At 42.1% G+C, this 15,657-nt stretch overlaps 1 protein-coding gene across 2 annotated transcripts in view; it reads right to left on the reverse strand.

The window, feature by feature from the left end:
- Positions 1 to 772: 772 nt before the first annotated feature.
- LOC129859424 (polyunsaturated fatty acid 5-lipoxygenase-like) overlaps positions 773 to 15,657 on the reverse strand; it is a 30,735-nt gene continuing 15,850 nt past the window's right edge. Inside the window, exons 2-15 of one of the 2 annotated variants that reach the window (XM_055929215.1) lie at positions 14,342 to 14,475; positions 12,655 to 12,853; positions 12,386 to 12,467; positions 12,033 to 12,155; positions 10,135 to 10,241; positions 9,826 to 9,998; positions 8,097 to 8,243; positions 7,802 to 8,005; positions 7,592 to 7,678; positions 5,068 to 5,246; positions 4,361 to 4,482; positions 3,710 to 3,810; positions 2,875 to 3,045; positions 773 to 2,765 (exon numbers count right to left, since the gene is read on the reverse strand). In XM_055929215.1, coding sequence (XP_055785190.1) covers positions 2,586 to 2,765; positions 2,875 to 3,045; positions 3,710 to 3,810; positions 4,361 to 4,482; positions 5,068 to 5,246; positions 7,592 to 7,678; positions 7,802 to 8,005; positions 8,097 to 8,243; positions 9,826 to 9,998; positions 10,135 to 10,241; positions 12,033 to 12,155; positions 12,386 to 12,467; positions 12,655 to 12,853; positions 14,342 to 14,475 — 2,009 coding nt within the window. In that variant the 3' untranslated portion in view covers positions 773 to 2,585. Of the gene's footprint in view, positions 2,766 to 2,874; positions 3,046 to 3,709; positions 3,811 to 4,360; positions 4,483 to 5,067; positions 5,247 to 7,591; positions 7,679 to 7,801; positions 8,006 to 8,096; positions 8,244 to 9,825; positions 9,999 to 10,134; positions 10,242 to 12,032; positions 12,156 to 12,385; positions 12,468 to 12,654; positions 12,854 to 14,341; positions 14,989 to 15,657 lie in introns of those variants that run through there. The other variant, XM_055929224.1, reaches the window with a different exon arrangement.

Consider the following 15,657-nt stretch of genomic DNA (forward strand, 5'->3'; position numbering starts at 1 on the left):
ACACATTCCCCAAGACGCTCTGTACAATTAGACAGAAAAAGTGCAATTACCTTAGTTGACCTGGTCAATTCTCTAGTACTGTCGCTGTTTCTAATCCAGAGGTTCACTCTCTGGATACAATATTGCTTAAATTGTTTGTGTTGTATTTATATTTGCGTTAAAAGATACCACTTCAAATTGTGATTTTATGCAACTAACACTATCAGTATCCAATTCCAGACATAAGCTATTTGAGCTTTCTCCCTAGAAATCAATTCTACTTCTTCTGTACGTGACTTTCTCACACTGTCCTAGTTATTGTCAGAGACAAGAGTCTTTGAGAGGGCTAGACTTAATACAGTGAGGCCAGCATTCAAACTGCACTGCACTTGACTTTTAAAGGTAACTTACACTTCAGCTGTCATCTATAGTTCTACCCCTATAAGATATTCAGCCAGCTTTTATCACCACTGTACCCAATGAATACAATGGATCCAAATTATCATTGCTTTTATTGTATTGAGAGAAATATTTGAATGTACATGATTGATAATTTTTTTTAAATTATTGATTTTTGATTATGTATATCTGGTTCTTATAATTGTGATTTTGAGAGAAGAGACTTGTTGATGTTGTCCCTTCAGGCTTCTTTGCATTTTTTACCTTAAGACTTTCATGGACAAGGCTTTGCTTAGCTACATGAACAGTTTTTATTGCTAAGCTCTATAATAACTTTGTAATGGCTACAGTCTCAAAATTCCAGCAACTTTAACCAAATTCCCAGGTTTTGTCACAGATGAAAGATTCCCGGATTTCTTGAAAACCTGAGAATTTTGGGAAAGTCAGCAACATTTTGCAACCCTAAGCCATATTGTATAACATTACATTTTATTTTGGGGATGACCCTGTCAGAGGTCTGTGTGTTCTTTCAAAGTCATTTCAAATGTAAAAGAAAACACAGCTCTTCTGCAGAACATGACATAGGCAGCCATTCCATCCCCCCTCATAATAACTCTTGTTGTGCTGAGAAAGTGTTACTTGCATAAAACTACAGTGCTTTACTACGGACTCGACTTGAACAAACAAGACTGTTTCCCTCCTTCAGATATCATTCCACACGTTTGTCTGAGTTTACTTGTGAATGGTAACTGTAAATATATTTTTTTTAAGTACTTGTTTTTTAAAATTTTTTCATTTGTTTAATTCCCAAATGTTTGAACAAAGTATGTAGAATGAAAAACCAACCAAATAAAAATGAAAACCTAAATGTCTTCTGGATATGCTACTGGATATGCTTATATTTTCATTGTCACCAACAGTTTTACACTACTATAGGGAGAAATAGAAAATAACATTTTGAGCATTTTTATTTGACATTTGAAATGTACACCAATGAAGTTTAATAGATAAATCCACATTATTCAAATGTGGGACTATCTGTAAAAATAGTTAGCAAAAAAGTTGAATGGCATCAGTGGGTATGTGCTTATCATAGCAAACGATACTTAAATCACAGTATGTAAGAAACAACACACTGAGTATACAAAACATTGGGAACACCTTCCTAATATTTAGTTGCACCCCCTTTTGCCCTCAGAACAGCCTCAATTCGTCGGGGCATGGGCTCTTAATCTAGTCTCAGAGCATTTTGTATTATTCTGTATGTAAATCCAATCACATTTTTTATGATATGTTATGAATTATAATTTGCATTATGAATTTGCAAAAAGTACAATATGTTTCATATTTGAAAAATGTATATGTTACGAATTTTAGCTAGGTGGCTAATGTTAGCTAGGCTAGGGGTTAAGTTTAGGAGTTAGGTTAAAGGGTTAGGGGAAGGGTATCTAAAAGGGTTAGGGTTAGGGGAAGGGTATCTAAAAGGGTTAGGGTTAGGGTTAGGGGAAGGGTATCTAAAAGGGTTAGGGTTAGGGTTAGGGGAAGGGTATCTAAAAGGGTTAGGGTTAGGGGAAGGGTATCTAAAAGGGTTAACTGACTTGCCTAGTTAATTAAAAAAATACTTAAGTAACCATCTTTCTAATGTAACCATACCAAACGTATCATTCTAAATGGAGTGTCTTGAGGTTACATACAGAATAATATGAAATGCTCTGAGACCTGGTTGGGATTCTACAAGGGGTCGAAAGCTTTCCACAGGGATGCTGGCCCATGTTGACGCCAATGCTTCCCACAGTTGTGTCAAGTTGGCTGGATGTCCTTTGGGTGGTGGATTATTCTTGATACACACGGGAAGCTGTTGAGTGAGAAAAACTCAGCAGCATTGCAGTTCTTGATGCAAACCACACACTGTTCAAAGGCACTTAAATATTTTGTCTTGCCCATTTACCCTCTGAATGGCACACATATCCATGCCTCAATTGTCTCAAGGCTTAAAAATCCTTCTTTAACCTGTCTCCTCCCCTTCATCTGCACTGATTGAAGTGGATTTAACAAGTGACATCAATAAGGGATTATAGCTTTCACCTGGTCAGCTTGTCATGGAAAGAGCAGGTGTTCCTAATGTTTTGTACACTCTGTGTATATCAGACAATATAGCTATCCCTCCTCCTTGTTCCCTTCCTTGCTCTCTCCCCTTCATTCCTTTCTCAGACAGCCACACTGTTAGGGATGCGGTCGGGAGAGAAGTAGTAGTAGGGTAGTTTCTTGCCTTCGTTACGAATTTTGATGACACTGCTGACCTCTGCCAGTCTCTTCCTGAACGACTCCATGGCCTCCTTCACCGGCTTCTCTATGAAGTGCTCATCTGGGTACATCCCCAGGAAGAGCTGACAGAGAGAGGACACACAGGAATTGGAGGGATTTCTTTATTATTAAGAACAAAATCAGACAAACACCATGTGTGTTTATCCGTACGTGGGCATGTGGTGTATGTACCTCATTCTCCTGGAACTGACTGAGGGCCCAGACGGCCCCTAGGTGCCAGCAGGACCGGCCGCGGTCAGGGAGACTCTGGATGATGAACTTCACATCTACCACCCCCTTCTGTCTGGGAGGGGGCTTACGCATGGTGGGGGGTGCATTGGGGATCCACGAGCACCAGTCATACTGAAATACACAGAGTAGGCAGACATTAACATCTAAGGGAAGCTAGGTGGTGCTCTTGACAATGTACAGGCTCTTGTCTGCAAGCACTGATCAAGCTCATCTACAGGAATGTTGACCAACTGTCCCAAGGCTACCTGACTATATATAGCCTACCTGAGCAAATCTTATATTTCCAAAGCTTACCTGACCAAGTCTTACCTGTCCAAAGCCTACCTTTACAAGGCCTAGATTCAATCAGATCAAGCGTTGCAGACACCAACATAGCGGGTGTTTGAGGTGGAACTACATTGGAGCCGTCAAATTCGGTGAACAGTTGCTAACGAAACCACACCCGCCCCACTTGCATTAAAAGTTCAGAATGAGAAAGTGTAGGCTATATAGACATATTTATGCTCAAATTGAAAAATCATTAAACAAATAATGAGGATTTCAACTATCCTAATTGAAGTGTAGATTAAATCTCACATTCCAGTGTTCGAACTTGGAAACAAGGCTAGATGGGATTTCTTTTAATGCGACTCAGTGCAGCCAAAGCCAATGTCCGTTTCATAATGCCTGGAGCCACTTGGAGTTGACAGCTCTGATGCAGTTCCACCTCAGACACCGCCAAAACAACTGCTAAGCGGATGTTTGCTATCTGATCATATCGAGCCCCGAGCCGTACCTGTCCAAAGTTGACAGCAGCGTGGTGTGCAGAGGAAGTGAAGATGATGACAGTCAGATACTCTGTGAGCTCCTCGCGTGTCTTCAGGGACTTGGGAAACCCTGCAGAAAGGTTTTTTGCGCAACACATGTTTTTTTGACACTTGTTTCACCAGTGAGTCACTGAGGTCAGTCCCTAGACACACATTGTCATGCAATCACAGACTGCAGTATTGCTTAGAAATGCACAACACCAGTCTATGAAGGCTGCATCTCCTGCTGGTTTTTGAGTCCCCTGGCAATTCATGTTGACTGGGCAGAGGTGTACATACACCTGGTTACTCAGTGGTTCTGTCAGATGTAAACCAGCAGAGTGGCCCTCGAAGAGTGGAGTTGTGGCCTCTACTAGCCTGATCAGACCAGACTGAGTTCATCACTCGCACTCCACTGTTACCACAGCAACAGATAAGCACAGAGGCTTTTGACCAACTTAAAAGTGAAGTACATTTCTGCATAGCTAAATATTGATAATGTTACTCCATGGTCAGTTATGTTTTTCAACACAGTCCAGAGAAATAAGAAGTGTGTATTTGTATTGCAGATAACTAAAACAGCCTTTTAAAGCAGGCTAGGCCATTGTAGTGTTTGTTGGTTATAGTGTGTTTGTACCCACCACAGCAGTCAAAGTCCTGCATCCCAAAGCTGCAGACATCTTTAACAAACGCCTGTATCTCCTCATCCTTCTGTACTGTGTCATCACTGTCGTAGTAGATACACACCACATCCCACACAAAACTAGGGAAACAGCAAATCAAATGTAGGGTTAGGGTAATGGCTAGAGCTTTAGGGTTACGGTTATGGCTATAGGGTTAGGGTTGAGCCGGGGTGTGGACATGAAGCTAGGGTTAGGTAATGGCTAGGGCTTTAGGGTTATGGCTATAGGGTTAGGGTAATGGCTAGGGCTTTAGGGTTATGGCTATAGGGGTGGGTTGAGCCGGGTGTGGACATGAAGCTAGGGTTAGGGTAATGGCTAGGGCTTTAGGGTTATGGCTATAGGGTTAGGGTTGAGCCGGGGTGTGGACATGCAGCTAGGGTTAGGGTAATGGCTAGGGCTTTAGGGTTATGCCTATATGGTTAGGGTATTGGCTAGGGCTTTAGGGTTATGGCTATAGGGGTGGGTTGAGCTGGAGTGTGGACATGAAGCTAGGGTTAGGGTAATGGCTAGGGCTAGGGCTAGGGCTTTAGGATTATGGCTATAGGGTTAGGGTTAGCCATCTTATGGCCATTTCATGGCATCTTTTCCTGGTGATTGGCCTGGTTCTCCTCCTCCTATAAAAGTGTCAAGAAGGACACACACACAGACCCCCCACGATCACTGACCTCTTGGTGACATCCCAGACCCGGTTCCCGTCGTCTCTGTAGTAGTAGTAGGGTAGGTCCTCAGGGCTGTCCACCCCGCGGGCCTTAATGGCATCAGGGAAACACAGAGACCTGAAGGTCAGTGACCTCATAGCCTTCTGGATCATCTCTACATGACCTCCACCTCCTGTACCATTGGCCTGGGGAGAGACAGTACACATTAGCTCTCTATGTCTCCGTCTCTAGGCCCATTTTTACCTGGTGCTAACATGCATCCTTTGTCCTGATCGTGTCCACATTCTGATTGGGCCCACATTTTTAGACAGGTTTAGACGATTAAAAGACATATTCTGATCTGATTGTGATCAGATCATCCTGACCACCTCCGGAAGTAATCAGGCCCAAATTGTGTCTGGAGATCTTACAAGTGTAGACAGATCTGGACAGCAAACCATTTCAATCATAATAATCCCCCCTCTAAAACACAGGAACTATTACTGCACGTTATCAATCGGTGCTCATAGTATAAAGACTAGGGTTGCAAAGCTTCTGTAATTTTTGTAATTAACAGGTAATCTATGGTCATTTATACTTGAATAACTACAAAAAAAATGTATTCATGTATAGTATTTATTTTTTGTGTCCATTTTGTCCATGAGTTTCTTGTGAATAGACCACATAGTTCAAGAGAAAATAGCCTAATTAATGGGAAAAAGCATCTAATCAACAACGGCATTATACTCAACTGCAACTCTTCCAACTATTTACTTTTTCCACAACTGCCACCAGTTCAGAGTAAAAACATTTACAACCAAGATATAAACTCATGAATAACATTGGTGTTTAATATGAGGGTTTCAACATGAAATATCTTTTATATATTACATTTTTTACACACTTGTTTATTTTACTATGTCTATGGTTTATATTTAGGATAAGGTTTTACAGCTTTATTTGTTTTATTTAAAAATCATCTTATTTGATTATGTTATATATTTTACATGTGATAAGGCCATATAGAGGGTCAGAGATAATTAGGCACCTGTGATAAACTGAAGTACCCACAAGGGCCACTAGATGTCTTGTGATAAATTACATAAAATCTTTGAAAGTTACACAAATTCAGGTAATTTAGAGGTAAACTTTAAAAGTTTCCAATAATATGAGCCTCCCGAGTGGCGCAGCGGTCAAAGGCACTGCGTCACTACAGACCCGGGTTTGATCCCGGGCTGTATCACAACCAGCTGTGATCGGTAGTCCCATAAGGCAATTTGCATGCTGACTGCAGGAATGTCCACCAGAGCTGTTGCCAGAGAATCTATTGTTAATTTCTCTACAATAAGCCGCCTCCAACGTCGTTTTAGAGAATTTGGCAGTACGTCCAACCAGCCTCACAACCACATACCACATGTACCACACTAGCCTAGGAATCCACATCTGGCTTCTTCACCTGTGGGTTTGTCTGACACCAGCCACCCGGACAGCTGATGAGACTGTGGGCTTGCACAACCAAGGAATTTCTGCACAAACTTTAAGATACCGTCTCAGGGAAGCTCATCTGCGTACTCGTTGTCCTCACCAGGGTCTTGACCTGACTGCAGTTCGGTGTTGTAACCGACTTCAGTGGGAAAATGCTCACCTTCGATGGCCACTGGCATGCTGGAGAAGTGTGCCCTTCATGGATGAATAATGGTCGCAAATGTACTGGGCAGTTGGCAGACAGCGTGTATAGGGTCATGTGGGCCAGCGTTTTGCTGATGTCAACGTTGTGAACATTGTGCCCCATGGTGGTGTTATGGTATAGAAAGGCATGTCACACACAATGAACACAATTGCATTTCATCAATGTCAAATTGAATGCACAGAGATACCGTGACGAGATCCTGAGGCCCATTGTCGTGCCATTCATCCGCCGCCATCGCCTCATGTTTCAGCATGATAATGCACGGCCCCATGTCGCAAGGATCTGTACACAATTCCTCGAAGCTCAAAATGTGCCAGTTCTGCATACTCACAAAACATGTTACCCGTAGAGCATGTTTGGGATGCTCTGCATCAACGTGTACTCCAGCGTGTTCCAGTTCCTGCCAATATCCAGCAACTTCACACGGCCATTGAAAAGGAGTGGGACAACACTGCACAGGCCACAATCAACAGCCTGATCAACTCTATGCAAAGGAGATGTGTCACGCAGCTTGAGGCAAATGGTGGTCACACCAGATACTGGTCACACCAGATACTGCCTGGTTTTCTGATCCACGCCCCTTTTTATTTTTTAGGGTATCTGTGACCAATTCCCAGTCATGTGAAATCCATAGATTAGGGCCTAATATTTTTATTTCAATTGACTGATTTCCTCATATGAACTGTTGCATCTTTGTAAAATCTTTGAAATTGTGGAGTGTATATTTTTTTTCAGTGTAATTTACATACAGGGAGGGACCAGGAAATCTAGTCACAATGAAGACAGATAAGAGACAGATTTTAGTACCATGTGTAGATGCACTTCTGAATATGTCTCAATGTCCCTTTCTCACACACTCACCTTATCGAAGATGCCAAACTCACAGATGAGCTGCTCTCTGGCCTTGGTGTTGATGGCGATGGTGAAACGAATGTGAGGAAGGAGCAACTAGAGGACAGACCATCAATAAATAAACAAACAAACCAATCAACCAACCATCTAACTAAACAATCCATGAATCAACTAATCAGCCACAAAACACAAGCACAGACTGAAGTGTACTTGGTGTACCTTATAAGCAGGGTGTACAGCAGGCAGCTGTCTGAACATGGCCACTCCAAACACCTCAGAGACCAGGTGAGTCCTCAGCAGGTGTGTGACTGTCTGGTGGATGTGGAAGTCAGAGGAGCGGACCCAGATCTTAGCTAGCATCCAGTCATACTGACCATCACTGGGCAGGAAGATAGGGTTGTCCTTCCCTGGAGTCTGACCCAGCTGGGAGAGAGAGAGGAGGAGGAGTATGTTTTGTTAGATGGTGAAGAAACACTGTTCCATGCTCTTTTTCTAACCATGCAGAATAGCCTACCTGTATGGCCAGAGGCAGGATCTTGCTCTGGCTGTTGTTGTACAGCAAACAGATAGGAGCAGCCAGGTACTGTAGAGTACAGGGGTCTGTACTGTTGGGACTGATGTCTTCCATCAACTCATAGTCTGCTATGTAGATGTTACCTGCCTGCAAACAACACGTAATACAAGGTTTTTCATCTATTTTTTATTTCACCTTTATTTAACCAGGTAAGCTAGTTGAGAACAAGTTCTTATTTACAACTGCGACCTGGCCAAGATAAAGCAAAGCAGTGCGACAACACAGAGTTACACATGGAATAAACAAGCGTACTGCCAATAACACAATAGAAAAAAAAGAAAATCTATAAACAGTGTGTGCAAATGGAGTAAGGAGGTGAGGCAATAAATAGGCCATAGTAGTGAAGTAATTACAATTTAGCAAATTATCACTGGAGTGCTAGATGAGCAGATGATGATATGCAAGTAGAAATACTGGTGTGCAAAAGAGCAGAAAAGTAAATAAAAACAATATGGGGATGAGGTAGGTAGATTGGGTGGGCTATTTACAGGTGGGCTATGTACAGCTGCAGTGATTGGTTAGCTGCTCAGATAGCTGATGTTTAAAGTTAGTGAGGGAAATATAAGTCTCCAGCTTCAGCGATTTTTGCAATTCGTTCCAGTCATTGGCAGCAGAGAACTGGAAAGAAAGGCAGCCAAATGACGTGTTGTCTTTGGGGATAGCCAGTGAAATATACCTGCTGCAGCGCGTGCTTCGGGTGGGTGTTGTTATCGTGACCAGTGAGCTGAGATAAGGCGGAGCTTTACCTAGCATAGACTTATAGATGACCTGGAGCCAGTGGGTCTGGAGTCTGGAGTCGCAGTAGTGGGTGTTATAAGGGGCTTTGGTAACAAAACGGATGTCACTGTGCTAGACTGCATCCAGTTTGCTTAGTAGAGTATTGGAAGCTGTTTTGTAAATGACATCGCCGAAGTCGAGGATCGATAGGATAGTCAATTTTACTAGTGTATGTTTGACGCCGTGAGTGAAGGAGGCTGTGTTGCGAAATAGAAAGCCGATTCTAGATTTAATTTTGGATTGGAGATGTTTAATATGAGTCCGGAAGGAGAGTTTACAGTCTAGCCAGATACCTAGGTATTTGTAGTTGTCCACATATTCTAAGTTAGAACCGTCCAGAGTAGTGATGCTAGTCGGGCGTGCGGGTGTGGGCAGCGAACGTTTGAAAAGTATGCATTTGGTTTTACAAGCGTTTAAGAGCAGTTGGAGACCACGGAAGGAGTGTTGTATGGCATTGAAGCTCGTTTGGAGGTTAGTTAATACAGTGTCCAAGGAAGGGCCAGATGTATACAGAATGGTGTCGTCTGCGTAGAGGTGGATCGGGGAATCACCCACAGCAAGAGCGACATCATTGATATATACAGAGAAAAGAGTCGGCCCGAGAATTGAACACTGTGGTACCCCCATAGAGACTGCCAGAGGTCCGGACAACAGGCCCTCCGATTTGACACAATGAACTCTGTCTGAGAAGTAGTTGGTAAACCAGGCGAGGGTGAATGTCTTACAATATGAACCTGTAAACCTTGGAGTCGGTCTGTCTTTCTGCATGTCTTGTCTGTTTGTGTGTACAATAGGTCACAGATTCTGTGAGTGGATGTGATGTATGCATGCATGTGTATAAGCTTGCATAACTGCGTGCATGTGACATGTGCATATGTGTGTCTGTCTCTACCTCAATCTCCTCCTCCAGAGTCATCTCTCTCTCCAGACAATCTGCCACCATTTCATGTGTAACGGGGAACTTCTCTGGCAGCTTGGTGCACTTCTGGATCATCACTGGGTTACAGCCGTTCAGGTACTGGTAACCAAACATAAAGTCTTCTTTCCAGTGCTGCATCACATACTCTAGGATAGGAATATGGAGAGGAGAGGATGATTTTTTTGACTATGATCCGCATTAGCTACTGCTAAAGCAGCAGCTGCTCAAAGAGGAGAGAGGAGTCAGATTCCACATTCTATGGAGAAAACTGAGACCACACACCTGAGATGGTGTTTTTGATCCTGACGAAGATCCGCTCAAAGTCAGCAAAGTCATTCCAGGAGGACTGGAACATGTGCATGAACTGGTTCACACAGAGGTTCTCTATCCTGGGGAGGAGAGAACAACATCATCAAACTGCAGGGAAAGATTTAAGTAGCCTGAGCCACCATCTTGACCGCTGCAATATCATAGAAAAACAGAATGTCATTTTGTGAGATCAGGATGGTCGAACGAGGCTAAGATTTATGTCCAGAGTTATTTTCTTCCATTTTCACTGTGAAAAACTAATGGATTCAGAAAATGTCAGTCACTGACTTACTGACAACAGGGAGTTGATGTTTACTGCACATGTATTACACACTTATCCACGTTATTTTCAATCGTTAGCAGCGTTGGTTGCCACTTTCCAGGGATGAATTTAAGAAAAACAGTTTCTGCTTCCCTTCCTGTCTATGATTCGCACACACGTGTGCAGTACTTTTCCAGTGATCAACACTTGGGATTCTAAGGATGTTGCTGCTAACCTGCTGGTGGGTAAAGTCTGCTGGTCATTGGTACAGTACATTGATACTGTCAATGTAGGTTATTATGCTTTAAATCTAATCCTATCCATTACCAGTCTGTTAATGCTGCATCAAGCAATGCCTGAATAGCATAACGTACTGCATAATAGTTTATACCTTGTGCTCTCTGCAGATGAGCTGTTATCAATGCAAATTCAGCTGCACAAACAAGCCACAAGTAAGCAGCAGAAGCAAAGTCAGTCATAACACTTCTATTAATACACGTCAGTACGTGTCTTGCTAACCCCAGCCACTTCCTCTAGTTCCTCATCAATACATGGCAAGTCTATTATAGATGGTTATAGCGGGCTACTATCCCATAACTGAACTACTATCTATTATAGCGGGCTACTATCCCATAACTGAACTACTACAGAGCAAAGACACACATCCTGTCTGGAAGGTTATTATCCCTCCTAAGCAATCAAAAGAAGAAAAAAAGCATACTAGTACGCTGATAGGTTTGAAGCAAAGTATTTGTCAGAGCACACAGCCAGTCTCATTGAGACAATATGTGTATGTGTTTTGCCTGTTGGTGTGTAGGATACATGCAAATGTCCCTGGTTACTCATACAATGACTCTCCTGATCAACATGATTTCATACAGAGCTTTAAAACAGGCTTCCTTTTAGTCACATCCATATACTCCCGAGTGGCGCAGCGGTCTAAGGCACTGCATCTCAGTGCTAGATGCATCACTACAGACCCTGGTTCGATCTTGTGCTGTATCACAACCGTCCGTGATCGGGAGTTCCATAGGGCGGCACACAATTGGCCCAGTGTTGTCCAGGTTAGGGGAGGGTTTGGCCGGGGTAGGCCGTCATTGTAAAATAAGAATATGTTCTTAACTGACTTGCCCAGTTAAATAAAGGTTCAATATTTAATATATATTTTTAAATACTAGTAGTTCCACATACTACTCACCAACCACCCACCTACTGAACTAAACGCTTCTTTCTGTTTGCCGTTTAGCTTTTATTCAAACCAGGAAGTCCTGACATTTAGAAAATACCATCACTGTAATAAACAAATACTGACCCCAATGAACGGAAAATCCCTACCATGACAAGTATGGGCTTTCTACATGGAAATCTCCACATTAGATAGAGGCCGACTGTAGGTTTAACACTGCTTGAGTGTAAAAATGGAACAGAGTAAAAGACTGTATGGACAATTTTGCAAATAAGGGGAAATAGTTGCAGCAGAGTGTAGCGACAGGACAATGACACTACTCTGCCATAAAACCCCAGAACTCTTGGCAGAGTCTGCAATGCATATAACAAATAAAGGGAGTCTACACTAGGTTACAGAGTGTAGTGTGAATGCAATACTTACGCCTTACTGTAGTTGAGTATGAAGTCCACTCCTTTCTCGCTATCAAACTGGATGTCTCTGGGAAGCTCCTTGTGAGTGTTGGCATCTATACTCATAGGAATTCCAGGCTGCCACTCCCTCCATCTATACACAGGAGGACATCAGAGAATCAGGTTAAGCACTACTACGTAACACTGTGTACAGGTCTTTTAATGATGGTAGGCTACACTATATGTAGCTTCAATGCATTGAATAAACACTAGAAAAACATTTACTAGTTCAATACATACATTTATTTGTTGAATGCATCTTGGTATAACATCAATACGTCATTGTGAGGTAGATGTGTGATACACAATAAACCCAGCTCTTGCCTGTAGGTTTTCCGTCTGCTCTCCAGCTCTTTGTGTCGGTGTTGCTTCACCAGTCTGGTCTTGTCATCCTTTGGCAGCAGTGCTTAAAGAAAAGGGTGAACAACGATAATGAGGATGATTTTAGATTCACTTCTATGTTCCTTAAGCTAAAGACTGGGGACAGTTTATTGACAGACATGAGCAACCGACAGACAGACATGAGCAACCGACAGACCTGACTGACTGACAGACACGACCGACCGGCAGACACAGACCCGACAGACAGGTACCTTTGCCGTTCCTGAGGACCACCTCCTTGTCGTCCACCAGCCAGTGGAAGCAGGGGAACTCTACGTAGTCTCCAGAGGGAGTCTTCACTGTGATGTACTTACAGTACCAGTCATCATGAACCCAGTACTTCTTCTTCTCTATCTTCACCAGCTCCATCTCCCCCAGGTTCTCCCCCACCGTCACATCATACGAGTCCACCTGAGAACAGACAACCAGGTTTAGAGAGATTTGAGCAAAGTGGACAAAAGGGGACAGTTTTCCGGACCTGGATTAAGACTAACCTGAGGACGGACAATGGTCGTTACCAAGTTGGAATTGTTACATAAAGTGCATTTTTTATTAATGACTTTATCAATGCGTTTGTTTGGCTGCCCATTAGCTGTTCCTTTTGCACCAGATACTTTTTCTGAGGTCCTGACACAACCGCCCAAAACAGCAAGAAAGAGACAACATGAGGTTAGTAGCAGCTCATGAGTCATTGATGGTTGGTGCAATATTCAGCCACTTGCATTATGAACTAAAGAGTACAACTGGATGTAGTGTACAGGATTCAGACACTGGTGAAGATTTTAATATCAGAATCAATTGATAGTTTATTAGATAGGGAAGCTTTTGTATTGATCTTCCATGTGGTGTTCATGGGCCATTAGCTGTAATAGAGGTTTGGTAATAGGCCTTATGTTATTATTTTGCTTCATTAGAGTAAAAGCACAGAGAAATACACTCATACACAGAAATTGTGATGGCACTCTGCACTGGAGTTTAGCCTCTTCATCTGTCACTGTACTTGGTAGTGGATAAGGCAAGTTTCTACAAGACAATGTAAAGTGATTTGAGCACCGGGAGAAGTGTTTTATTGAATCCTATCCATTGTATTTCCAAGTGAAAATCAGGTAAAAAGCACTCTGTAAATGGCTCTTATTAAGTGCCTGAGTATCACAGTCCCTCACATAGTAGTATTGAGAGCAATGACCATTTATTTCCTCTTTATGCGATGGATTTACTCCCATTACCTCATATTGCAGTACAGTTTCAAGCACTATTTATTGAATAGAATAGAGGGACTGGGGTTGATCCTGCAATACATTCTGTGGCAGATCTTACACCAGGGAACAGTAAAATAAAACAAATTGTTTATTTGTACATTTGTTAAGGAACTTTGTGCAGTTATTAGCAGTATGCATTTTAAACATTGCACAACATTTTCTGTCAAATGTCAGTCCTTAATTACGTTAAAAAATATTCAAAAAAGAATAATACAATGTTGTTGTAATAAATATGAATATGTCCAAAAGTCAAATGTTATTGTTACAGTACAATTCATTCACCCAGACCGAGGTATTGTGAGGGCTTCCAGAGGGAGATATCTTGTGGTCTAACATGTATGTCATTTTCAACACAAACTAGTAATCAGTCCAATTAATATGCATCATTTGAGTTGAGGCTTCAGGACAGATACTAGAGGAAGTGTGCTTTTTATTAAGCATTGACTGAGAAGTGATGAGAAGTATGCACGTGCACATTGGGGGAAGAGTGAAGAATCAGGATGCAGCCAGAGTTTCAAATCTGATAGTTCTTGGAAATATTTTCTCTCTATCATTAACAAGGTCACCTCTGAGTGTATTTGAAGTAATGCACACACTGTGAAACTTTCAAACGGACTCTTGCCACTGTAACTCAACTCACCGCCCCTCTCTCGAAGTCGTTGTAGAGCGGTTTGTCCAGTAAAGTCCTCTCACTGCATCCCTCTGTTCCCACCAGGGTGATATAGATGTAGTCATCAGTCCCTGCAAACCACTGGCTTCCTGTAGCCACCGTCACTGTGTAGGATGGCATGGTGGTACACACACACACAATGGACAGGAGAACTGATATCCACTGGTTGTCTGCAGGCAGATATGATAGCCTCCTACAAGTGTGTCAGTTGTTGACTCAGAGTCTGGACAAAATTAGATTTCCCCTTTCTAGATCTCCAACTCTCGGTCTCTCTTTCTCGCTCCTCCCTCCCTCTATCTCTAGCTCACTCTCTCATAAACACCCCCTTAAATACTGACACAACACATGTAATGCAAATGCTGTTAAACAGCTAGCTAGAGGATGCAGAGGCATTGGATAATGTTTCACACTGGCTGATGTACTGTTTGATTGAGTGTTTGAAACCACCCTCTTATCATGCCTGAAGGAACGGCCAGATCCCTCTTTCACCCTCTCAATGTTTATGACAATACCAATATACAGTGCATTCAGGAAGTATTCCACATTTTGTTGTGTTACAGCTTTGTTTGTGTTACTCATTCAAGAGTTTTACTTTATTTTTTACTATTTTCTACATTGTAGAATAATAGTGAAGACATCAAAATGCTGAAATAACACATATGGAATCATGTAGTAACCAAAAAAGTAACCAAAAACGGAGATCATCCGTTCACCTACTCTGCGTCTCACAAAGACACGACGGTTGGAACAAAAAATCTCATATGTGGACTCATCAGACCAAAGGACAGATTTCCACCGGACTAATGTCCATTGTTCGTGTTTCTTGGCCCAAGCAAGTCTCTTCTTATTGGTGTCCTTTAGTAGTGGTTTCTTTGCAGCAATTCGACCATGAAGGCCTGATTCACGGAGTCTCCTCTGGACAGTTGATGTTGAGATGTGTCCGTTACTTACTTGAAATCTGTGAAGCATTTATTTGGGCTGCAATCTGAGGTGCAGTTAACTAACTTATTTTTGGTTACTACATGATTCCATGTGTTATTTCATAGTGTTGATGTCTTCACTATTATTCTACAATGTAGAAAATAGTAAAAAATAAAGTAAAATCCTTCAATTAGTAGTAGTAGTAACTTTTAACTGGTGCTATATACACTACCGTTGAACATTTTGGGGTCACTTAGAAATGTCCTTGTTTTTGAAAGAAAAGCACATTTTTTGTCCATTTTTAAAATAACATCAAATTGATCAGAAATACAGTGTAGACATTGTTAATGTTGTAAATGACTATA

Source organism: Salvelinus fontinalis, chromosome 1, assembly GCF_029448725.1.
Source record: "Salvelinus fontinalis isolate EN_2023a chromosome 1, ASM2944872v1, whole genome shotgun sequence".
Taxonomy (NCBI): domain Eukaryota; kingdom Metazoa; phylum Chordata; class Actinopteri; order Salmoniformes; family Salmonidae; genus Salvelinus; species Salvelinus fontinalis.